General features: G+C 45.8%; 1 protein-coding gene across 1 annotated transcript in view; it reads right to left on the bottom strand.

Annotated features, from left to right (window-relative positions):
- Positions 1-26,796, bottom strand: part of CFAP54 (cilia and flagella associated protein 54) — a 3,669,934-nt gene that overhangs the window by 830,807 nt on the left and 2,812,331 nt on the right. Inside the window, exon 43 of the mRNA XM_069629416.1 lies at positions 20,195-20,282. Coding sequence (XP_069485517.1) covers positions 20,195-20,282 — 88 coding nt within the window. The remainder of the gene's footprint in view (positions 1-20,194; positions 20,283-26,796) is intronic.

Raw genomic sequence — 26,796 nt, 5'->3', positions numbered from 1 at the left:
AATGGATTGTTCAAAAGCTGCATCATTGCTGGAAGGAGTGAGGTGTAGTCCACGTCGTCACTTTACAAATGTCCAAAATGCTGACTTTTTTTCAGAAAGCCACAGAAGCTGCCTTTTCTCTCAACAAATGAACATGCAGACCCTTAGAAGCTCTTTACTTTTGTAATTTGTAAACTTAGAAAATAGTGGAAACTATTGTATTGTATTGTTGTATTGTATCGTTTATTTGTAGAGTACACCGGGCCATTAGGCAACTGGGTGCTTATGAAGTCTTGGGTTACAATAACATCTTAGGTTACATTTACATCTGAGGTTACAGTTACATCTTTGGTAATATTTATATTTACATTCTCAGCTTAAAGCAACATATAGGAATAACAGTAGTGTGCAGAGTAGAGGGTTAGCAATAAAATGTACATGTGTAACACAAATAAGGTTACAGTTGCTTGTATAGGGTTTACATTTGCAGTTATAGGCATCATATAGGAATCGCAGAAGTATATAGAGAAGCAAATCAACATAATAAAGTTGAATGCAACGCCGGTGTATTGGTACGCAGCGACCGGTCAAGGTTTATGCGTCAGCAGTCGTTGGTGTGTAGCCAGAGTTTTACATTAGTTTTGAAGGAGTGGAGGGAAGGTGTGGCTCTTAAGGAATCCGGAATTGAGTTCCATAGTTGGGCTGCCAGTACTGGGAAACCTGAGCCTCCATTTCTTTTCAGATTGAATTTGGGGATTCTGATACTGTTGGCTTGAGCCTTTCTGATGGGACGTTCAGATGTATGCTTAGTGAATTTTTCTATGAGGTATGCAGGTGCTTTGTTATTGAGACAGTTGTGTGTAATGTTCAGAGTTTTAAGTTTGATTCTGTCATTGATGGCCAACCTTGGCGGATCTCCTTTGGTCAGATATGTGATGTCCTTTAGGAATACCTAAGGCTGTTCTGAGGGCGTTGTTTTGCAGGGTTTGGAGTTTATTAGTGTTGTGTTTGCTAGTGCCTAGGTAAAGTGCGTTGCAGTAGTCTAGTTTCGATAGGATTAAAGCCCGTGCAATGGTGGTACAGCTATCAGTGGTCAGAAATGGTTTAGTTTGTAAGTGTAACTTGTAGCTGATGCTGTGGCATTTACTTGCTTGTTAAGGTTAAGAGCTGAGTCTAAATAGAAGCCTAAGGTTTTAACTTCCTTGGATACATTGATTTTGATACCATCAATGGTGATGGATTTGTACATGTGTGAGAGTTTGTTTAGTTTGCTGGTGGACCCAATGATTGAAAGTTTGTTTTTTTCGTCGTTCAGACATAGACCGTGGGTGGCCATCCAGGTTTGTATGATTTGATAGATTTTGTTTATGAGGTTTTGTCTTTGTCATAGTCTCCCTGGATTTGGATGAGGATCTGGGTGTTGTCTGGGTGTTGTCTGCATAATTAGCGTATGAGACACCCAGTTTGTCCAGAATATCGAAGAGTGGCTTTGTAAAAATGTTATACAAAGTAGGGGAGACACAGGACCCCTGATGAACGCCACAGGTGATGGGTACTGGGTCAGCAGCTGAGGTGGGCGAAAAGACTCTTATAGTTCTATTGTCTAGGAAGGAGTTTATCCACGCAGTGGCATTTGTGGAGAAGTTGGCAGCCGATTTGAGATGGTCGCATAATACTTTACAGTCGATAAATCAAAGGCGGCTGACAGATCTAGGAGTAGAAAAATGAAGGTGTCTCCTCCATCTTTACGCTCATCTAGTTGGTTCTTGAGATCAAGTAGTGCCGTCTCTGTTCCGTGTCTTGGTCTGAATCCAGATTGTCTGGTTCCTAGTAAGTTATTAATCTCCAAGTAGGATTGAATCTGTAGATAGCCAGCTTTATCTAAGATTTTAAGGAGAAACGGGACTGTCGTTATGGGTCTATAATTTGTTGGGACACTAGGGTCTAGGTTAGGTTTTTTTAAAAGGGGTAGTATCCAGGCATCTTTAAGGTTGGTAGGCACAGAGCAGAATTTAAAGAATGAATTGATGAAGGAGGTGACGAACCGAGCTAGGTCTTGTGCAGCTTCTTTGATAATGGGGGCAGGGCAGGTATCGCCAAGGCATCGAGAGGGTTTAAGTGATGTGATGATATTCTTGGCTTCTGCAATGAAAATAGACCTGAAGTTAAAATGGTTGTATGGTTTAGTTTGGTTGATGGCTAGTTCTTGTAAGATGGCTTCTTGAGTGGAGAGCGCAATGTTATGGAGGGAGGTTCTTTTGGCTGATATGTTGTCTTGTAGCATGGTGATTTTATTGCATAGTACATTTTGAATATTAGAGCACCAGGCTTTGTCTTTGGTGCATGAGTCTACAGGTGTGATAGGGGATTCTAATTCTCTGAGAATAGAGAAAATGTCCCTAGTGTTTGAGTTTGCTTTTTTAATTCTGTCATTGAAGGTTTCTTTTTTGACTGTATAATTTGCTTCTTAAATCTATTGGTGAGGGAAGTGAGGAGATTTTTATTTTGAGAAGGATTTTTTTTCCAAAAGGCTTCTGCTTGTCTTTTTTCTTTGTGCAAGGCTTTTAGGCTTGCGTTAACCACGTGTTAAGATGATTGATATTTTATTTCTAGATGGGCAAGAGGTTTAGATTTGCTCAGTTTCAGAGGCGCAATGACGTCTATGGCTGAGTTAATGGTGTTATTATACAGGTCAACCAGGTCATTAGGGTTGGTAATCAGGTCGGAATGATTGGTGATGAGCTGAATCAAAGGGAGGAGATTTTTTACAGCAGGTGAGGGCTGGTTGTGCTGATAGTTTAAATGTCTTAGTTTGAGGTAAGTCTGAAATGGTAAGTGAGATCAGGTAATGATCAGTCCATATGCATGTTTCCGTGGCAGTTATGAGGGAGGTGGAGTTGATATCTGCCACCCAGTCCAGGGTATGGCCTGTGGAGTGAGTGGGGCCATTGTTCCTTATGGTGAGGCCGGCTTCCATAATCGTATTAGCTAGGATAGAGGCATTAGCATCTTTAGGGTCATAGAGGCCTAAGTTGAAGTCGCTGAGTAGGATAATATTTGTCCCAGGTTTGGCATTAGTATGCAAAAGGGCAGTTATGTCTTCTTCAAATGTTCCTAGTGGACCCGGAGGTCTATAGATTAGGTGCACAGTAATAGTGCGTGAGGCGGAGATTCCTAATTTTAATGAGAGTAGCTCCGCTGATGGCATAATCATATGATCTATCTGTCATGATGCCTACCCCCGGGCATCCGGATCAAGCCCATCAGCCCCGGGAGCAGGCATCCAGACATTTACAAAAACCCCAGCAGCCCCAGCTAGGGGTTGTCTGGGTTCAGTCCTGGCGCCGTAGGCACCAGGCTCATAATAAAAATCAGTCCTGGCGCCATGCTGCAAATAAATCCAAGCCAACGTGAGGCCTGGATGGGACTATTTTACTACAGGGACTATTTTTTACTCGGGTGTAGTCCTGGGTATCTTCTTTCCTGGGACTACTTTGGAGGCTATTTAAACCACGCCCGAACAGCAGCACATTCTTCGTGTTATTCTGCATCCAGCAGCGTGACTCTCACCGTGCCTGCAGCCAGCATCCAGTCTTCTGCCACGCCCGCCTCGAATCCGGAGCCCCTAGAATAAAGAGGACGAAAAGGACAAGGTTAGAAAATGAACTTATTTCAAATTCCTCACCTGATTCTGGATCCATTTCATCTCCCGACCTGGAAGTACATCAGTCCTGCACGCGTCGCTTCGCCAGCTCCAGCACGGCACCATACTCACCAGTTCTCACAGCATCTTTCGATCCGGCACTGTCTCCATCATTTCTTCGCCGTACTCCGGCACCTAGGGGCACAAGAATAACAAGGTGAGCCAAGGGAATCAACAAATACCTCTTACCACCATAGGCTTACCTGATTTACCACCGGCGCTATTATTCTCCATATCTTCATATGCCCGCAACTGTAAAGAGGGAGAAAAACAACATGTTAACGCATGTAATAGTTACCGGACAGCGTTGGGTAACACAGACTCTTACCTGAACGCCAGCAGCAGCTACGAGACCTTCTTCTCACAAACTCAGTTGCAACTTAAGGAAGGAAGGGGCCAAGAGTGAACATCGGGCACATTGAACTCTTTGAACTTGATACTTACCAATCCCGTCTGGGACTTCAGAGTCAATGCTTACCGTAACTCTCCCAACGCCTTCAAACCAGTGAAGTAACTGGTATCTACGCGCCCCTGCAAGACACGCAGGATGGAGAGCTCATATTTTACAAACATAAGGTGAGGTTACTAAGGGGATATCGGAGGTGATTAGTGGGGGAGAGCGAGAACAGTTGGGAAGCCATCACTAAAACCCACAGGTGGCTAATCCCGGTCTCCACTTGCAGGAAAATACTTCTTTGGGTCCAGAAGACAAGACTAGGTGGGCCAGTCCAGACAGTCATCTTTGCACTACGCATCACGTTGACGGAGACCGCAGCTGTCCGGATCCGATCGACACCCCTGTGGGGTCCAGGTGAGCGTAACACTATCTCTTTGATGGTGAGATCGGCTCTGCAGATGAATGCTATGCCGCCTCCTTTGGTAGTTTCCCTGTCCTTTCTAAAGATGGTGAAGTTCGTGGGTATAGCTAGCGTTAGGGCTGGGCCGGCTGCTTCATGCAGCCATGTTTCAGTAACTGTTAGGAAGTCAAGTTGTTTACAGGTAATGGTGTCGGCAATTCCAGATGCGTGGGCTATCAGTGGGCTATCATGGATCTAACGTTAATGAGGCCTCCCTTGAGATCATGCGTTTTCTTTATGGTATCACTGGTATGGTCCTTGTTGATTGAGGTTAAGGATTCCAAGGACTTAGTACAGGGCTTCTGACCAAGGAAAGGTTCAGTTTTAGAGGAGTTGCGGGAGGCTCGTGTTGGCTTCATCTTGGAATGGCTATGTGAGTGGTAGGCTGATGGTAATTTAGGCAATCTAGATCCTAGTCTATAATTTCTCAGATTGGTAGGGCAGGTCTGGCTGGACTATCCTTTGAGCAATAGAGTTTTTCAGTGCAGATTGACCAGGAGCTGAACCACAATGAATTACAAATAGCTGTGTTCCAGTACCAAATCCTTTGTTCGTGCAAAGTAGAATTTTAAGGCTCTGACCATTTGCAGTGTATGCAGTGCCTGTTCTGCCTCATTGGAAGGTAATGGAAAGAAAACAGGGACATTTCCTGCTTGATGTACAAGTCCCTGACTACCTTGGGTAAGAAGCCTGGCTTAGTACAACCTTGCTCTTATGAAAAATTATGTACGGGTCCTCAACACATAGCGCCCGTAACTCCGAAACTCCTACGCACTGTGGTTAAAGCCACCAAAAAAGAGGTCTTTAGTGTTACCCACTTGAAGTGAAGTCAGCGGTTCAATCGGTTTAAACATGAAGGCATTAAACACAATGTTTAGATCCAACGGACTGTACTCCCATCTCCTTGGTGGGTAAAGTCTCAAAAACCCAGAAAAGTTTCTCATTACCAAGAGATCAGCCAAGGATACCACCTTATTACCTTTCTTCAAATAGGCTCCTATCGTGGCTAGATATGCTATACATGAATCAATACACAACCTTGTTGCAGCCAGTTCAGTAACACATAACAGCACATCATTCTGTATAGCTTCTCTTGGGTCTAGCCTGTTCCTCAAACTCCAATGGCAGAAACAATTCCTTTTACTTGAATACTAAGACCCCGGGCTTCCCTTCCAAGCCACTTTTATGACCCTTATATTATTTTCCAGCAGTCCAAGATGCCGTAAACTAAGTCCTCAGGGAGCAAACCGCTAAGGACAGACATTGGGGTGGAGAATCAAACCATGAGCTGGACTTGAATGTCCGCCCGCTTTGACAGCCGCCATGGCGGTTGACTCCTCATGGCGTATAGATCTGAAAACCAGAATCTCTTTGGCCTGAACGGGCCACATGGATCATGTAACAACCTTATGACCTCTTGAGTTTGTGGAGTACCTTTGGTATTACTGGAAGGGGTGGTAACATGTACAAAATCTGTCCATTTCACGAAAGGAGGAAAGCATCCCCCAGAGAACCCATGTATTTCCCTTTCCAGGACACACAGAGGGGACATATTTTGATCTAAATTACATATAAAATGAGATATTACCTAACAGTAATGCTCTTACTTTGTCTTGCAGAACTGCAAGCAACTTTGTGCTTTTCAGCCATGTCCCCCCCTTCTGAGGTCCACCCCTAGGCACATACCTTGTGCAGCTGTATCAACATGGCCTGCGGATGTCTCCAGTATGGCCCGAGCTACCATCTCTACATCCTTCAGTCCTGCAAGGAACAGGTCTTTCCTGTCGCCTTAGAAATCTTCGGCAAACTCCTCCATCTCATGCCAGAGCTTGTTGTTGCAAGCTGCAAGTTTCCATCTGTGTTGGCTTTTTGGAGGTGCAGAACACTATTTAAAGAGACATTATTGTCTATAGCATCAATCACCTTCTCTTTCGTTCCAGCCAGCATGACTGGAGTAGATGCCATACTCAATGGTACATTTCCTTGTGCCAAGGCAGCCGAAACTACAACTGAATGCGATGGAGGATTTGTAGTCGGTGAGTCAGAAGGCAGGTGTCTATTTTTGTATTGACTTGACTCATATTGTGGCTTTTCCCAAAACCTTTTTGGCTTAGTCAGAATATCCTGTTGTAAGGGTATACCCGTGTGTTCTGAATTTTTGGTGAGGATCTCTGATAACACGCTTGTTTCCAGAGGAGGCATTTTGGAAACAGAAGTTGTAAAAATTCCAAGATATCCCAAACTCTATACTAGAACATTCTGTTTGAGAAATGCCCTTCCTTCAGGCACTCTGTTTCCTCATCAGTGCCTTCCTGATACTGTGCTAGCTTGAGTCTGGCTTCCCCTGTGCGTGCCTGGGATGGCAGCGATGGACTCTGTTGCTGGACACCATGAGATCTTTAAAAAAGTCATGTATAACTTGACAGGAATTTGCTTAAAGCAAACACTAAGTGGCTTGTCTCCCTGAACAGGGAGTGTTCTCTGCCTGATCCCAGTTGAACAAAAAGGTGTTGCGTCAGAGGCTGGCTTGTATATCCTGCATGCTGGTGTTGCAGAGGAGGTGGTTTCAAATATGTCAATCCCGTATACACCTCTCATGTTGGGGTCGTCCACATAACAAACAGTTCAAAAGTGTGAGTCTGTGCGACCTGTGGCACAGTAGGATCCCCCTGAGGGGCTAGGGTGATGAATGCCATAGTGTCATCACTGATCATCATCCTAAAGTCTCATCCCATGTGGTCAGGGAAAGTCAGCCACTACCTGATCCTGACCCTGGGGGTGATATCCTCGGGGTGGATCACATGGGAGGAGATGGCCATCAGGGGGAGGCAGTGACTCAAACAGGAAAGACATGGTACTCTTCCTTTTCCAGGGAAGAAGAAATCCTAATTCCAGAATCACTGATGGCATGTTGCCATTATTCAGAACTTTCAGTGGAATAATCCCGAAAACCCCTTTTGTTAAGTACGCAATACCCCTAAAACACATGTAACATCTAATGTTTATGATGGCTGTGTCCAACAAGGCAACTTATAACAGTCTAAATATCCTTGGGACCGCAAGTCCTAAAAAGCCTCAGTTACTGAGACGAAGAAGGGGAGCAAAGAGTTACTAGGTAATAAAAGTGATGCCAAGTGCAACAATGAGCTGCGTGGGACCTTTAAACCTGAAAATCACTTGCAAAGAAGAGAAGGAGAGAAGAGCTGCAGAAAGCACTGAGCGGGAAGCGACCCAGAGGCACATTCACAGAGGCGAGCCGTGCAGGAAGAAGATGCTTACAGGCAACCGCATGGAGGTGTAGCGTACCAGACGAGAGGAATTCTGGTTAAATTATAGCGGGTGCCCTGGAACGACCTCTGGAAGCGATTAGTCATTTGCCGCGGGACTGGAGGAGATGCTTTCTTGTGGAGTGACAATGGTTCCATCAGCAAAGGACTGAAAATCTGACGCGGGAACCAAGAGAGTCTCTGCCTAACTGAGGAAACCTCCCTGACACAAACAGGGGCCCGGGACTTGCTATCAAGTTAACAAATACTTTTTTCATTTGAATTTTGAGTAACAACCAAGAGTATTTAAAAGACAAGAAGGGTACAATTCTTCTTACATGAGATGCCAGTTTGGGGAAACTTAGAACCTGCATTGCAATAAGCCATTAAAGAAGAAATAGACGGGCAAAAATTGTACAATTCTCCTGACATGAGATATCAGTTTGGGGTAACTTGATACAATCATAGCCAAAGCCAAATGACACTAAGAAGGAAGTTGACAGACAGAACTTGAACAAACCCCCTTTTGTGGTATATCAACAAGGGGAAAGTTGGAACACGCGATACCTGGAATAAACAAGGTATAAACAGTGAAGAGGTGCAACTATGCTATACTTTAAAGGAAAGTGAACATTGTAGCAAAGACCTGCTGAAGGATTTGCATCAGGCAGTGAACCATTTTTGGAAAGACATACCTGGCAGGAGAGTACACAGGGCATCTGTGTGAATCAGAAGGGGGCAATTCCAGGATTTCTGCCGATCCAGTTGAGAAATTCCTGGCAGAAGAGTATGCCAGGAAAGCATAATTTTGAACAGTGGTGTGAAAGAAACCCTTCATTGTTTGAAGCAGTCGTTGACGTTAAAAAAACATGTGTTTTGTCATACTGAGAAATGTGTTCTATAGAAGAGATATTTGCTTTGCCAACTGGAGGAAAGCATTCTGTGGAAAATACATGTCATTGACTTCAACAGAACCTTGTTGGAACAAAACACTTTCAACAGTTTTCCTGAAACAGTTCACGGGAAGGGAATCAACTTCTGGACACAGAGTGTTTTGTTGGACTAATACATTTCGATGTGTGCACATTTTTCTTGCGTTGAAAACAGAGACAGTTGCCCTGCACCTTTTACTTGTATATGGTAGTGTAAGGGTCAGATATCTTTTTCACACAAGGTCAGTTTGCTTTAGTTTTAATTTCACAGGCAGGGAAACGCTTGTTAGGATAGGGACGGATAGGCCCTTATCCCACCCCCTTTTATATTTATGCGTCTACCTCTCATTTCTGACCCCTCACACCTTGTGTTTTACATCTGCGAACACCCATTTGTTATTTGCAGCCAATGAATGTATAAGTGTGGCTCCCACTGACTGGGGAGGGGCGTAGAGGACTCGGAATCAAGCTTTTAGTTTCACTTGCAATACCTTTGACTGTCTTGTTCCCCTGTGTTTCTTTGTTGTGCAGTAATATCTGTCTTTATTGTATCCCTGACCTTCCCTGTGTCTGGTACACCTGGTGGTGGTAAGCATGACCCCACCCTTCATTACTAGGGTAGATTTGTTGGCTAGACCTCGAAACTAGATGTTCACTGTTTCAGAGAGCCTGGGGTCCTGCTGTATCTTCAGAATGTATAAACCCCTCCCTTGTCCCTAACCTGCTTTCAGGCCTCCCTAGGCCTCTCTTTCCTATTTCCTCCTGCTCTCCTCTTTCTCACCCATATCACCGTATGAGGTCTCTAGACAAGCCCTCTGTATGAAAGTCACTTCCAAACAGGTGGTCCCCTGCTCCTCCAGGACTATCAAGGACAACATTGCCTCCCTTGCTACAGCCCTGGCTCGTTTCTGCAATCACTCCGTTGTGTGAGAAACCTGAAGGTGTCTCACTTACTAGCCCCCCAGGGATCCAGGTGGCCAGGACACGGCCATCACTATTGGATCCAGTTCCTCGGGGTGGACCAGTGGGGGAGGATCACCTGGATGAGGAGTCTTCGGGGCGTGGAAGTGGGACACCGACAGGCGAGATGCAGTACCCCCTTCCTTGTAACACCATCTCCCCATCCTACCCAGTAGTATATTTAGAAGCTCTATGCCTCCCCCTTTTTTGACACAAACACTTTCACACACCTGACAGCCCTTTACCTTCACCACAGGGATAAAAGGCAGAGCACGAGAGCACACTACGAGCAAGGCCGAGAGCATGAGGAAACAGCTACACCGAATCGGCAGTTCAAATGGAGGAGAAAGGCGGGGGACCTGGAGGGACGATGAAGGAGGAACTGCCCCTGCCCTTTTCAACTCAGACCTGCAAAGCCTCCGAAAGAAGAATCATAAGACTGGGAGTTACTGCTGGCGTGTGGCAGAACAGATGTCTACGGTGCACAGGGGCCTCCAGCATTGATAGCACAGGCGGAGAGGCATGCTGGCTACATTGGTACCCTCCTTGACTCCAGAAGAAAGACAAGCTAACAGGTTCAACACAGCAGGTGAGTCAGAGGAAGCTAATGGCAAACGAACTGTACTTGAGCCCAAGGTTGCAAGTCGCAACATTATATGAATGTAAAGAACTTCAGAAGAAAGAACTTGTATGTGTGTTTGAACTTTTGAGAAAGCCCAGACGAGGCCAGCTGCAGAGGGGTCAGGCACCATAGGAGTGCTCAATGGACTCTCGATGGCCCCTTTGATTTCATATGAAAACTGCAAATACCAGAAGGCCCTAGGAAAGGGCGGCGTGATGTGTCAGTGTGGTCCTACAAGGGTCACGTCAAATCCTTTGTACAATCCACAGAGTCTCTGACCTATTGCCGAGAGAAAGCTAGGGGAAGGGAACCCCGCATTCTGATAAGATTGTGAACCCGATGGAGGGATGCCAAGGTGAAAACTACTGAGAGTGAATCCCATATTCAGATAACGCAGAGTGAACTGTATATTTGGCAAACGTGAAACCGGCTGAGAGATACCCGGTGAGTTGGGGTGAAGAGTAATATTGTGTTGACAAGAGTGAACCCGGTTGAGGGTTGTCCACAGTGATGTTTGTTTAAAAAGAGATTAAGGCTCCTGAATGTTACGAGCTGCATTTGAAAGCCGTAGTGAACCCGACGGAGGGAGGCCCATTTTGCAAGAAGGAGCCAAGCTGGCGGAGGGAGGTCCTAGGGGCGAAGAGCAATCGGCCAAGGTGGAAGATCACCAAATGAATGTTTGTTTGTTCGTTTGTTGTTTTGATCCAACAGGCCTTCTAAGGCAAGAGACTTTGAGGAAAGAGACTTGACCCTTGAAGGTTCTGGTATCATGCTGGAATAGACTGCTGAACCTCATGCTGGAGAGCCCCAGGAGTGTGCTGTGCTCAGGAGTCGCACCTTGTCCCGTGCTAAAAACATGGGTAAGGGAGACCCCACCATACCATTATGACTTATCATTTTGTGAATACTTCTTTCTTTTCTGGTGAACATTATCCCACACTCTTTTTGTTATTTAGGAGTAAGGATTGGCAATAGTTAGTTTTAGTATAGGCCCTTTTTATTTGACAAGACGCTACTAGGATTGCCTTATTATTATTTGATGATCGTAGATTGCTCCCATCTTAAGCTTTAGGTTTAGACTAGGTGTTTTTCTTACCCATGCACACAGTTTAACAAACATCCTTGAACTGTGATCACTTGTGTCTGTCTTTACTGTTGCCACCATGAGTTCCTTACATTTTCCACTGGCTTCTTCCCGCCACTCTCAAGCACTCCCTTTGTGCACCCTCTACTCAAAAAGCCTTCTGCCAACCCCTCCAGCCTGCCTAACTACCACCCTATCTCCGTTACCCCCTTTCTGGGCAAACTCTTGGAGAAGCTGGTCATCTCCCAGCTGATCCACCGCACTGAATCTGTGGGTTGTTTCCACGACCACCAGTCTGGCTTCAGAGCAGCCAGAGGCACGGAAACTGCACTGTGAGGACTAGCTCTCAAATCTCAATTCCAACTCTTCCTCTGTTCTCATCCTTTTTGACCTTTCCTCTGCCTTTGATACGGTCAATCATGCCACCCTCATAAACCACTCTGTGATACCCTTGGTATCACGGGCCTGGCACTGGACTGGTCACCTCCTTCCTCTCTGACCGATCATGCCAGGTTCAAGTGGGCCCTTTTCTCTCCTCCATCACACTCTCCACCTGCGGTGTCCCTCAGGGCACCATACTCGCGCCATGGCTCTTCAACGTCTATCTTGCCCCTCTAGTCCATTTGATGTCCATTTTCTCTCCTCACTTCAGTGGTATGCGGACGACATGCAGCTCTCTTTCAAGCTTGCCTCCTCTTCTTCCTCTCTCATTTCAGACTGTATGACTGCTATTCAGGCAGGGTGTGCTGCTAACAATCTCTGCCTTAATGCCAGTAAGACTGAGATTCTTCTGATTGGGACCACAGCTCCCTCCTTGCATCTTACTCTCTGGCTGCCCTCCATGGGCTCCCCTCACCCTCCTGTGAGGCAAAAAACCTTGGTGTCATCTTCAACTCCTCTCTCTCCTCACATCACACACCATGCCAGAAGGCCAACTTCCAGCTGCACCTACTCAGAGGCATTCTCCCTTTTCCTCACCTTCTCCTAGAAATTCAATGTCACCAGAGCTCTGGTCCTCTCTAGGCTGGATTACTGCAACAGCCTCTTCCTCAATCTGCCTAAATCCTATCTTTGCCCCCTTCAACTAATCCAAAATAGGACTGCAAGACTTATCCTTGGCCTCAAGTCCAAGCACCGCATCTTTCCAGCCCCAAAAAATCTCCACTGGATCCCGGTTGCTGCGAGTATCAAGTTCAAGATTCTCTGTATCAACCATAAGGCTTTCTGAGGCATGGGACCCCGCTACACCCACCTCTCTCTCCCTAAATAACTCCCTTCTAGAGCCCTTCAGTCTTCTAGCTCGAACTCTCTGCAGATCAGAAGCTTTTCCAAGCAGAGAGTGGGGGGTAGATCTCTCACTTCCACAGGTGCCACCCTCTAGAATGGCCTCCCTGCCCCTCTCAGATGTGAGCCGGATCTCTTTAAGTTTTGGAAGCTTCTCAAGACCCTCCTTTTCTCTTCCTCCTTCCTTCTCCCCCTCCCCTGCTAAAGTCCCCCTCTACCTCATTTTGACGCGCTGCTGGTTCCTTCTGATTCATATAGGGCACCAGGACCACCTCGACCAGTCTACCACTGCACTTGGTCTCCCCTGCCTCCCCCCTCTAACCTGCACTTGCCCAACCGGGCTCCATTCCGCTGCACTAGCCTGGCAGTGCCTGCAACCCTTGAACCCATCCAGCCAGTTCCTCACACTTAGCACATGGACATTCTTTCCCCTGCACTCTCTGCAGGCCCCTGGAACTAGTCCACCTGGCCTCCCCTTAGCACTCGCCTAACCCATGGGCCCATTTTCCCCTTTCTTCACCCGTTCCCTCTCCCCCTCCAACTATTGCACATTCTCTATTCCTACCAGCACTTCCTTTCCATCCTTAGCATTAGTGCATTCCGCTCTGACCGGCACACCACCCTCCCTTCTCCCCCACACTTCTTGTTACTGCACTTGCATGATCCGAATGACAAGGCTTAGTAGGACCATTGTTTTTCTGTATCCCTGTTCTCCCCTCGACCCCAGCCCCTCTGTCGTGTTGTGCCTTGATACACCATTTGCTGTATAGACGCATTATAAATACCCAATAAAATAAAAACTATATATATATATATATATATATATATATCATTAAGACATGGAGGAAGGAAAAAACCACACTCCAAGCATGAGGTCTGCAGGTCCCAGTAAACAAAGTAGCAAACTCGAATCCAAGTGCCAGAAAAGACGAGTTTAATAGATGGTTAAAAATAGTAGGCAAAAGACACACAGCAAACAAAACAGAACGCCAGGGCAGTGTCCTTAACGACGCGTTTCGCGCTTCTCCGAGCGCTTGATCACGTTAGGGAGACATGAAAACAATGAGAGTAGATATTAACAATGGGCCCTTCTTCCATGTTGCCTACCAACACAAGCATATATATATATAAGCTTGAATGCCTCATCTATTTGCTTGCAAACCAATTCATCGCCTCCAAAAGGACTATCAAGCAACTTCACCAGCACGTCTGTGCATTAGAGCCACCCTTGTCTGCATAAAACGGCCCATTTGCCATTTGCTTGAACCCTGTCTCAACCACACACCCAGAAACATTAATGGCATGGTTGAACACTTCTTCTGTAAGCATGTCCAGTGCTTCCTGGTGTTTCTAGTCTGGGAGGTGTCCCAGCAAAGGCACTATTCTGTGACACATTTCTCTGTCGTATCTAGAAAATGTGCCTAGAGCATAAAATTAGCTAACTGTGATTGTCCCTGTGGCAAGTAGTTTCTTACCGTAGGCATTTACCTTTCTGTCTTTGTTGTCAAGAGGTACAGAACATTTCACCAAAGGACAAAGAGACAGCAAGATGCTGGCCTTGGGACCAGAAACTTACTGTCCCTAGAGCTCTAGTTCTCTCTAGGCTGGACTACTGCAACAGCCTCTTACTAAATCTGCCTGCTACTACCCTCTGCAACTCATCCAGAACAGGACTGCGTGACTTGTCCTTGGCCTCAAGCCCAGGGATTGTATCTCTCCTGCACTGAAATATCTGCATTGGCTCCCAGAGGCTGGACGGATTAAGTTCAAAACCCTCTGCATTGTCCAAAAGACCTTCTGGAGCCTGGGTCCTCAATACCTTCAACTCTCTCTTCATAAATACCTTCCTACTCGAGCGCTTCGCTCCTCCACCTCCAACTCTCTCAGGGTCAGTCACTTCTACAAGCAACAAGTTGGTGGTAGATCTCTTTCTTCAGCTGGGGCCTCCCTCTGGAACAGCCTCCCTGCCTTTCTGAAACTTGAGGAGAACCATCTCCGGAGTTCCTAAGCACCTCAAGACCTTCCTCTTTTTTGTAATTTTTTTTATTTTTTATGGTTAAAAAAAAACCTTTACAAAAGTTACTCATATAAAATACAAGATAGCTATATACAAATTACAACAAGACCTTCCTCGTTGCTTCTGCCTTCTCTCTTCCTCTCCCCAGCTGATTTCCTGTCTGATACTGCACTGGTCACCTGGCTACCCTCTGATTTCAGGCCCAGGTTCCTACCTGGCCGGTTGCACACCCACACTGCCTCGCTGCAACCCTTGCACTTGGGTCTGTATCTGTAACCCTACAGCCCCCCTACCTGCACGTTTGGACACCTGCTGTCTGCAGTTACCCTTTCACTTGCCACCTGCTGGCCACACTTCTTGTTATTGTTTTGATCCCATGTACAGCAATGCCCCTCCCCTTTCCTCTGGTACTTTTCCCCTCCCCCTCCCCTGCACTTGCGCAATCTCAATGTCACTTGGCCTAGTAAGATCGTTGTCTCTGTCCTCCCTCTGTTCCCCCTTCCTTGCCTTGTCGCGCTTTGAAACACTTGTGTATAGGCGCGTTACAAATGCCATATCATATCATATATCATATCCATGGAGGAATGTTGCTTGGGAGCCACAGATAATACTGAGTCTGCCATGTGTTGCCCAATGAGATATTTAGGCGCAATTTCCAGTGCCTTAACCTTTTCCTCCAGGTATTTTAAGGTACCACTCTGAGAAGGGATGTCGCATAACTAGCAGCCTTCCTCCCACAACTGGTCGACAATCTGGATGGACATGATGGATTCCCTTGTCCTGCTTATGTGAAACACACTTTTTCATCGTCCATTGGATCAAGCCCAAATATGTCATATCATGTCATGGCAGCGAACACTTTGGTGTGTATTTTGGCAAATTCGCATAGGGTACTGGGTACTGTGTCTACCCTCACTGACACACAAGACTGACAAGGTGTCTATGCTATCTGTGCTCGACGCTCCCCCATTGTATCTCTTTGCGGCAGCACTCCCTCCTCCTGGTCCACTAGCACTGGGCACACACTTACTGCTGCCAATTTTTTTTTCTCGCCCCCATGTGTGCCACGGGGACCCTGTATACCTATTGATACAGGATCTGGTGGTTGCAGTCCATAAAGTTCCCCTGTAGAGGTTGCGCATATGGTGGCACAGGAGAGAAACTCGCTAGCTCTGCGACTAGAGTTTGAAGGAACATGAGTACCTGCATTCTTAACAGCATTTGGTTCAGAGCTGCAGGATGAACTGGGGTTTGCAGATGCTATGGAATCAAGGGCAGTCAGGGGCCTGCAGTATCAGGGATCTTCTTGGGATGGTCTTGCCTGCTCGCAGTGATCGCCTTTGCACTAAGTTGGTTACCCATATCCATTATCAAGTCCTCAATCAGATTGCCTTGTTACAAAATCCTGCAAAGCTTCAAATTCTGTGTATATATGGTGCTCCAGTATTTGTTCTGGTAGCATCTCTTCAACAGTAATAGGTGAAAAACGTGTAACACGCTCTGAGCCCACTTCACACTGCTATGTCAAACTCATTTGCCTTTTCTTCTCTTCAGGATGGCAAGAGGAGTCTTTGGTCATAACCTTTAATCGGTCATCGTTGGGACGTAGGTTGATTTTGTTGTGGACTATTTTTGTTGTATTGCCGTTGATGAGGTTGCTGCAGACTATGGATTCCGTTTGTTGAAGGTGGTTTTGACTGTTTGTTCATCAACAAGTTTGCCCATCGTCACACGCTTGATTTGATTTGCCATCGTCGAGATGGAAGGCAACAACAAAAGAGGACCCATCGATAGCAGTGCCTGAGGTGCCCTCATTGATGTGGGATGCCTCGTCATCGCTGACAGTTTTCGTCAACAACGGATGGGGTAGTTCAGTCGACGAGGAGTGGGTAGTCGACTGAACCGCTGGCAATAGCGTTGTGGACGAGCAAGATGTTTCTTTAAGACTTGCATTTGTGGATGGCACCATTGTCAATGGGCAGTGAACTTTCTTAGTTAATAAGCATTTTCCCTCCCAAGACTAGACCACCTGAGCCCTACGGGAGGGTTCCCTACCTGGAAACGTGAGTCAGGTCAGCCCTTTTCACCCTTTGTCCGCTCTGGTGGGCCTTTCCTCCAATCTTGACTTATTTTGAGCTTCCAGTAATTTTTCCTTATGTGGGGAGATAGTCAAACTCCTGGAAGATTGCGAGACAGGATATTTCCCTTCATTTAGCTAGCAAACTAGTCGTCTAGGTATATCCCCAAAGTTCTTTGCATGAAACACCTGCCATATCTCTCAGTTCAATAAATGGCAGGTAATAAAAGCATGTTTTCTGTGCATGTCCTTTATTTACTTTTATAAAGTAAACAAGAAAATACAATTTTAAAGTTTCTTTTATGTAAATAGCAATCACATACATGTCCTTCCTTTCCCAAGATACAGTTGTTTACCTGGGTAACACTCTAATCATTAACACTGTTTTTACAAATAATTTGTATCCACAATGCAACAATTGAATTTGTTTTAAAAAATAAAACATGTTGGCCAACACACGTTTCTCACTACTTGTGCCAATGGTAAGAGTACACGGCAAGTAGTTCTTTAGGGCCTTTCTAAATGAAAATTAAAACATGAAAGGAGGAGGAAATTAAAAATACATTATAACAAATACACTCAGAAGGGGCTGGGAAGTCTTATCACCATGACATGCAGTTAGAATCTGAACATGGCCACTGGGGCGGAGCTACAGCACTTTGCATCCCATTGGATAGGTGATATGAACCAAAAGTAAAAGGAGATAGATAGGGCGTAGTGGTGACTGCATTTTGACTTTCGTCATTGAAATAGATGTGAACTGTAACAAAGTATTCCCAGTCTGGCAACAGTGAATATTCAAAGCATGAAAGTTCCAATGCTGAAGAAATGTAGATATATATTTTTTAAGTATATTATGTGTGCTGTACTTTATTGTGTATGGCACTAATTATACGTTGGTACCAGCCCATACCGTCCTAAGAGTGAAACCTGATTGCTCGGCTATGTTATCCAGTGACAGAGTTTTGTGCTAACTTGATGGGCACCCTATTCTTCCACTCATGACTCCTCACATGCTTCACCAGAGGGCTGTAGGAAAGCCTACTGTAAGGGTGCAGGAGAAGACAGACACACAGATGGCATACTGACTGCTACAGAATTTAATTCTGCATGAAAATAAAGAGAAAACCTCTCTTTCCCTACATCTATGAGAGGTTTCCCTACCTCAACTAAAGTGCTAATGAGTCTGTCAGAGTGTCCTTTGTAATTGAAGGAGTAAACCATCCTGTGTCAAAAGTCCCTATCTTTGTCCCTTACAAATCACAAGGGGGAATGACTCCTGTCCCCTGGCCTTGGTTACCAGTAGAATGACTCCCTTCTCCTGTTCCCTTGACATCCCAGTTTCACACAACCAGGGGGAATTACTCCCTTCCCCTGGCCTTTCTTGATTACCAGGAGAATACCTCCCTTCTGCTGGTATCGTGGTTCACAGTTCACAACAACGGGGGAATGATTCCCTTCCTCTGGCTTTTCTTACACTTGGTTTCCCAGTTCATAACACATGGGGGAATGACTCCATTCCGTGCCTTTACTTTGAGGGTCACAGATGCTGGCTTCCCCCTCTTTAGGCTTTGGCAGAGATGGTTCACCCTCCTGACATGTACTGCCGCGAGGAAGATTGCTTCTATTTCTCCTTTCTTTTAGGTGCAGGTCCTAGACCTGTGTTTCTCTATGGTTTGGTTCAGTCAGTCCTGATTCACTCTCTTGCCAGGTACTGCCACAAACAAGATGGCTTATATTACTTTTTTTTCATGAGTGCAGGTCCCAGACCTGGCTTTGGTTGCTCCCAATAACTTTCCTGCCATTACTGGGTCTCGGGAGAACCATCCTAGCCTGTGAGTTGCCCCCCAATCAAGCTCTTTCGTATCTCTGCTTACCCCTACTGGGATTTAGATACATCACCAGGACTTCCAGGGCTCGGGGTGCACCTCTGCTGCTCTGCAGGCTATTTTCCGCTGCAATCTTGATGCTGGTGTGCCTTCCTGGCTTCAGGATTCTGTTCACCTTTTTGTGGCGAACTGAGAACTCCTTCAACATCTTCTCGCTGTGTTCTGCTTCTCCCAGGCTAACGGTCTGCACTTTCCACACTCGTGGTGGACACAGACTGCTCTCCCCAACAGGATGGGACACTTCCTTGCTGACTGCTTCCTTGTGGCTTCCCGATGAGTGTTCTCCTTCTCCTTTGTTTAGTCCTTCTTCCCTTTCATTGTTAGACAACTAGGTACTTGGTTGCACACGTAAGACTAGAACGTTCAACCTTGTTTCACAGGTTGTTCTACATTACCCTGCACCTCCGCCTCATCTCAGTATTTATCAGACATGTCTCCCTAAGGTAGTCTATGTTCTTCTATGTCTCGGTAGAGTTTAACTCCAGGGTGCTACACATATACATGGGTTGCTTAGGGATGATCTTTGAGTTTATGGGGATATGGAGGTGTACAGGGTGAGGGATGTCATCCCGTGTTCTCCCAAGATGGTCGTCCTTGTCCCCAGAATGGGAGACTCTCCTCATGAGATCCTCTCGCTGTGGACCACCCCCAGGCATACTATCGGGTAGCATCCTCACCTCCCTGGCCTCATGGGAAAGGTTTCCCTTGTGAAGAAGTGATGGCACCTATGGATTCGTCGAACTCCCCATTAGGCTGCATAATGCTAAGCATGGTTCTGCCACAAAAGTGCTGCGAAATATCTCTCCACAACAATAATCCGATACTCTTTCTGAGCATATGCAGGTGTTCCCAGCTGTATTCTCAACCTTATTTGAGCTCTGGATACCAGCCCAAAGACACATTTCTGTGGAAAGATCAGCTGAAATAGTAAAGCAATAGTTAAGCAATAAACCCAGATGTGCGGGGTCATTACAGTTTAGGTAATGGCTAGAGGCTTGGGTTACATTGATCATGGAGGGGTTTATACCTAAGAACACACCAGCATGCATTCACAGTTTCTATTCTCAACTGTAAAAGAAACTACAAATCAAAATGATCACCGTTGATATAGGGAAAATGGAACTACATTTCTCTGCTCCCTTTCCATGGTGGACATTGCCATGGAAGAGCTGCTGGCACGGAGGACTTAACTGCCCAGCAAGGGAGATGGCGGCTGCCTGCTTCTGAGGAGGCTTAGACCGCAGGCAATACCATGAAGTATAGCTTGTTTCCTGAGCTTCCTAAATGGCTGGTAGAGCCCTCCAATCCCTGTTCGCCTCCTCGCTGGGTGCTAATAAACCATAAAATACACAACATCCATAACATTTGTTATGGCAATACACAGGAACTTTCAAACATTACCTCAACAGAAATTAAAGCAAAGCTATCTTTAAGAGGATATGTTATGTAACTGAAAAAAGATAACACTATTAATATAGTATAGCACTTAGTTATTTTGCAAAAAAACACTAATACATTATTTACCTCCTATGTCTTGCATACATGTGAACATTTCCAAGTTCATGAAGTGCTTGAGCTTTAAGGTCTGGTTGGTTATTTCCGTGAAGTATTTCTGTTTACAGCAATAAAAAGAAAGTGTATTTTACCACCAATAAAAAGAAAGTGTATTTTACCATTACCATATCAGCATGCAGAAAAAAAGAACACCTTTCTTGTGATGTAGAGTACCAGCAACAAAGCACCATTTTGACAAATCGTTTTATATGCGTGTGAACCTTTCTCAAAACCTATTTGCATATCCATAAATCACATGAATAGAACTTTGAAACTGAGCATCCTCAATGTCCCTTCATGCCCCCGCTAACCACAATAAATATAAAGTATCCCTGTGGGAGGCGTAGGGGCATCCCAGCCAATAAGAAAGCTCAAAGAAGCGAGATCAACCTTATGGTATCGTCCACACTCAGAGCATCCTTAGAAGCCAGGCAACAGATAAGGAAGCCTGCGCCCCCATCTTCTCCCTCCCAAATTCCACCTCCCACTCCCCCCACAACAACCCTGCCCCACTTAACTGCCTCATCCCTCGCCTGAAATTTTTGGCCTTTCTGGTGTTTCACTGCATCAGCAATGGCCGCCATGGAAAGGAGACGGGGATATGGGTTCATTGCAAGTTTGGCGGGAAATACAGCGTTAATCCCGCCTGTCAGAATTACTGTTACCGCTGTGTTGTACGCCAGATTGTCTTCTGAATTATAAGTAGGCAGGCGCACGCACTACCCAAAGGCAGTAACAGTAATTCTGCTGGCGGAATTACAGCAGAAAAACACAAAGCCAGGAGGACAGCACAGGGGCAACATGCTCGCCTTGGAAGCAAGACGACACGGAGCAACACAAGTTCGATCCCCGGGTCCGCGCTTAGAAACCTCTGGGTAGTAAGCGCGTTATAAATAACCTATAATCTCATATCAATATTAATTCTATGTAGAATCGGTGGAATTACCTTTAACGCTGTACTTTTGGTGCTAATTCCGCGTGCGGAATTACAGCCAGTGGAATTAGCGCCATTGGGATTGCTGCCGGCTGAAATAGCGGCATCGGTAGAACGGGAATCACAGCAACAGCCATCTTTAAAAACACAATGCATTCAAAATCCACTGGAAAGGAGTGCCATCCATCCCCAGATGAAATGCTAATCATGTCGGGAGGCAAAGGAAAGGGGAAGGTCAGAGAAATGCACATGAGAAAACTGAAATTCACAGACAAGGAGCCGACTGTCGTAGCAGAGCAGGTTGTGGCCAATGAAGAGGAGCTGTAAGGGTCAAAATAACAGCAGTGTAAGAACGCCATCTGGGTGGCGATTAGGGACAAGGTGGTGGCTGTAGGTCATATCCCATGGGACAGCAAGGACATGAGGAAGAGGTGGAATGACCCAAAAGCACTAGTCTGCACCCTCATTTCCGTCCACCGCCAGGAGACATCAGCCACTAGTGGAGTAACAGTTGACCCACTGCAGCTAACCCCGTGAGAGGAGACAGTCAGCATCATCATCCACATGGCGGTCCTGGTGGGTGTGGCTTCATTGGAGGTCGGAGCCATCACCTGGTGAGTACATGAGCGAATGATGGGCCTATTGCAGAGCAACTCCAATAGCATGTTGACCTGCACAAACTACCATGCATCCAGGCGAGAGTATCCACAACAATACATCATGAGTCATGGAAGACATGAACCCCCTTAAATCGTCCCCACCCCCAAGTAGGATGATGATGGAATGATGTAGGACACAACCCCCACGGAAATGCAACTAACAAGGACTGTCAGCAATTTGCATGGCACATCACCACCACCCCTTGCCGGCACACCAATCACCCATGTACAGACACATCAACCAAACTGTTTCCAAACACGTAGCGCATGTCAAGCAATGAACACCACTCAACGTATGTCTCAAATTAACAACCACTGCAACAGACCAGTAGCTGCAATACTGTCATGTTGCAATCACACCACCACAACATGAAAGGGCACCCCTCAGCTGACAGCACAACGGGGTCTGCAAGCAACATTGGTCCTGCCGTACATGGGAACACTTGACCCTATACGTCAGTGATACACATAACTCCAGGGTACAAGCAAGGCACAACTCCCACACTGACCATATGCACGCACATCAATCATTGCAGTAAACCTCCATACTATCTGCCACATAAAGGATGCCCCCTTGGAGCCCTAGCACCCTGTGATACCATGGTACATAAAACACTACATGACAGCACACATTACACATGTCCATTAAGGTACTGATGCTCACTTTCAAGTCTCCCAACAGGCACACAAGACACTCAGGACCCCTTGGAAGAAGCTAGTACCTCTGGCACATATGCACCAGCAAACGGGATAAAGGCCACAGGCCAGGCTTCAGCCAGAAAGAGGAGAGTCCCCAAAACACCCAAGGGCACTGCATCATCCACCTCCATGGGCACTGGCACACGGGCCACCCTTTATTACATTTTGTATTTTATATTTTTGGTTAAAGCGTGGGCCTAGCTCGAGAGCAGCTGAGCGCTGTAAAGAGTGTGGTGTGAGGGGTCAGTAATGCCAAGCGGACAACTGCTTGTAGTTTTCTCAGTGCTAGAAATTGTATTATTGACAAAAGGTGCAAGAAAACACTTACTAAACCTACTCTACCAGGGAGACCCCTGCCTAGTCTAAGTTTTAGGGGGATTTCTCCTAGCATAAACACAACTGGCCCTCACTAAACTAAACAATAAAACATTCAAAGTAAATCATAATCAACATAAATAAGTGATTACGAAACAACCAGTGACTTGGATGACCTTCACCTGTCCTGGGTAGATCCCTTTCACAGGATTGTCCAAAGGCAATCTCTCCAAGTGTTCATAAAGAAAAGTAAAGTATTGAATCAGTTCTTGAGAGTTACAAAAGAAACTAAACTTCCCCCAAATCCAGCGGTAACAGTTCTTTGTCTTCCTCTTGGAAACTGCACCAATGGTAATCCTGGATATCCTCTTTCCAGAATGGTATTGCCACGCTTCAAGATAAAAGAACCACTTCTGCTTTAACAATTGTCCATGTATTTATAACCTCTGTAGTGTCTTTGATATCATTTGTCAGGATGCTTCTTCTTAGGGTGTTCACCTCTTGAAAACTCCCTTCAGCTTCTACAACTGTGAAGGCAGACTCCTTTGCTCCACAGTATTCCACTGCTTCAACTACCTTTAATACAACATTCAATGACAGTATTATAGACAAGCCAAAGTTATAATAGTTCGGCTTCAACTTGGTACTTTACAAAATTTAGGCAATTCAAAGACAAGATTGTTTGACCTCCACAGGTAGGCAAGGCACTCTTCTGTCCTATGTGATCAGAAAAGGGTAGCATCTTTGCCTCTAAAAGTAAGCCACTGAACGCTACAACCCGCTAGGGAAGAAAGGCCCAAGCTGATCTTGTAAGGATAACAAGTTTTCATCTCATGCGCAGATGAGAGCAACAGAAAAGAACTCTGCTGCCAAGAACGTTCTGCCAAAAAGAGGTGCAAGCAGAAAAATGTAAGGCAGAAACATTGTCAAAATGATGCAATACATGTAGTACACACCCGCGTGGCTGATTGGATGGACCCTAAACAGGTGCTAACTTTATCCATATGGGATGGCAGTTTATTGGTCCCAGCCCCGTCCATCTCATCTTCCATCACAAGGTCACTGTGGGGCTCATATTCTTCTCACGTCGAAGGTCAGTAAACAAATTAACTATACTCCTATTATACCGCTTGTTTATCACTCATACCATGAACTTGGCAGGCTTCATAAACCGATGCACAGGAGGTCCTTGGGGACACTAACCTTCACCAACACATTTCACTCACTCCCTCCGTCCGCGTCATCCGACTCCCAGTCTCCACGCTCGTTTGAACTATAATTTATCCCTCTCAGCAATTTGCAATACAAATCACACGATTGTCGCTACGATGGATCCTGTCCATCCTCTATGAACATTTGTTACTTTGGGGTTGATGGTCAAGGGGCACATGGTGTCATGGAATTCTGGGATCTTCGGGTTTAGTCAGTTATATGGGCTATAACCCGTGGGCACTCTGGAATGGGCTGGTTTGTGCTTTGGCCAAAGTGAGATAACATGCCCACCAAGTGCTGGGCTCTAATTGCAGCCTTGTAGGGCACATTCCTTTTGGGTGAAAGACGCATCTTCGCAACACTTTCAAGAATAATAGACAGTGTGGCAGGTGGGGGTGCAAACTATCCCTCATGGGAGCTCCGGCATGACTGGAGATTTCTGTGGCCTTGTGGATTTGGCCTAGTGCATGCTTACCGCGCAATTCGCTTCTACCTAAGAATATTAATATCTATGCAAAATAACTATGCTGCCCGCGCATTGGGGCGCACCATATGAATATGCTATAATTGATGATGTTAGCATGGGGTCCTACTGGACAGAAGTGCCCATTTCATGGACCCCCATGCCTCTGGGTTCATTACATTGCCTCAAATGCATCTTGCCTTACTTTAAAGGGCCTAGGGGGGATGGGGCTGTCCTCTTCCCAACATGCCTCTCTATCGTTACTTCTGCAGTAACAAATTCTGGAATTGCTGTGCACTCCCACTCCCCAGTTTCTACAACCACATAGGGATTATTCCTTTTTACTGGTACCCACGCCCTACACACTGATCGCAAACGCCCCCCCTACATGCATACTCTTCAGGTGAACAAGTCATGTAAATATAACCCGCCTCCCCCGCCAGGTCCATCCAAACCTCTGTGTAGTTTTCTGGATCAGGGAGTTGGGAAATGACAGTGTGGTATAAAGGGTCAACTTCATCTCCATTCAGGATGGGACACATTTCATACTTCGGGTGAACATTGGTTTGCACTTCAATGCTTTTTGTTTTGCGAGGTGCTTTTGAACCCCCAATTAATACCATCATTCTTCCGCTATCTGGTGCCACAGTGGCACAGCATCGAAGAACCAGCTGACATGTGCAGAAAATGACCGGGAGGAACACAACGATGGGCATTACCATCTTCACGATTGCTCCTAGCCACAATGGGGCCCAATTGAAACACATGTTTAGCCAATCATTGTCCTGAATTCCAACGTCTTCCTTCATGCGAACACCTAAGCCATGGACAGCGGCAATGATGTGGCACACCGGTGCATTTTCTGTGTCTTCTGGAGGTACGAACGTGCAACAGGAATCGCCAAATTTTTTGCAAACCCCACCCTCCATTGCTTGCAACTTATCGAGCACATTTCCATTTTGCATTGTCATAAGTCTTAGTGCTCGTAACTCAACCTTGATCACGTTGAACCCATCCTCTGTGTCGTTTCAAAGCTGGACCAGTTCCACTGCACATTCTGTAGCCATTTGGAATTGGCTGCCGCCTGTACCCCTGGCAAGAGTAGGGAAGTGAAGACTGACTCTTCTGAGCTGAACAGCCTATACTCTTCTGGTATCTCAGCAAGCAAAGTGGAAGAGTCTTTAGAAATATAGTTTGACCTTTTAATTCTCTGGGTTTGCTGAAATTGTCCTTTTCCTAGCTGGATGTGATGTTCTTGCGTGGGTACCAGGCTATTATCTTCAGATTGTACTGTGGGGAAACTCGACGGCCCCTCTGCAGGCAGCACTCCCACTTCAGGTGTTCTTCTGGGATTATCAATAGCACTGAATGCAATTTTGCCAGCGAAAAACAGCCCCTCCATGACGCTTGGAGTTGCAAGTAAGCTTGACGACCACAGATCCAGTAGTAATCCATCAATGCAGCCGTTACTTTATTCATATCTGCGATCAAGAGAGTCTTATTACAATGTTCATTTGTTCCAACAGAGACTGTACCCTTGCCTCGGAAACAGAGCTTTTACTCTTCTTCCTTGTGCACTTGCACTGGCTGTTCCATCATTGCAATCCACGTCAACTTTGTGATATGCTCTGTCCAGATTTGTGCACAAAAGTTGACCACCCGTGCGATTCTGCCTTTGCTGTATGTTATCAATCCTTCTTCCAAGCAAGGTAATGTGCTGTCCTGCCAGTTATTATTGACATATTTCCATCCCTTCACCAACAGATAACTTAACTCCACACACTTGATGTTTCTTTGGTTGTCGGGACACTTTACAAAATCTGTGCCCACCATTTGCAATTCCACAGTGTGTGCCTGGAACGTTCCTTTTATTCTGCATAGCGCAAGATGAACCAAAAATTGTGCCTCTATAATTGGGACTGCATGCGGTACTAACACCTTGGGAGCCCCTGAAGCATGCAGAATGAGTGACCACACATAACAGCTCCCATTTACAGCATTTCACCCCACACCGCTCATATCAGAATACCAAGAATTAGGGAATTCAGCGTGATGAATATCCTGGATCACATCAAAACCCAACCCTTGATATGTATTATACTTTCACCATGCCTCTTTTCATTCTTCCATGCACATTCTCGAGGATAGTCGCTTTAGTGATACTATCTAAAATACCATTATACCCTGCCATAGTAGTTAACCTTCCCCTACTTGTTGTAAACAGCTTGTTCTTGTAACGCTTACCTGGTATCCACGGGGACGTCACTCAGCCTGTTCTAACCTCTTACGA

The sequence above is a fragment of the Ambystoma mexicanum genome, chromosome 12, assembly GCF_040938575.1.
Source record: "Ambystoma mexicanum isolate Mex_15411 chromosome 12, UKY_AmexF1_1, whole genome shotgun sequence".
NCBI classification, from domain to species: domain Eukaryota; kingdom Metazoa; phylum Chordata; class Amphibia; order Caudata; family Ambystomatidae; genus Ambystoma; species Ambystoma mexicanum.
The sequence above is the reverse complement of the archived record's forward strand: the minus strand, read 5'-3'. Positions and strand labels throughout refer to the sequence as shown.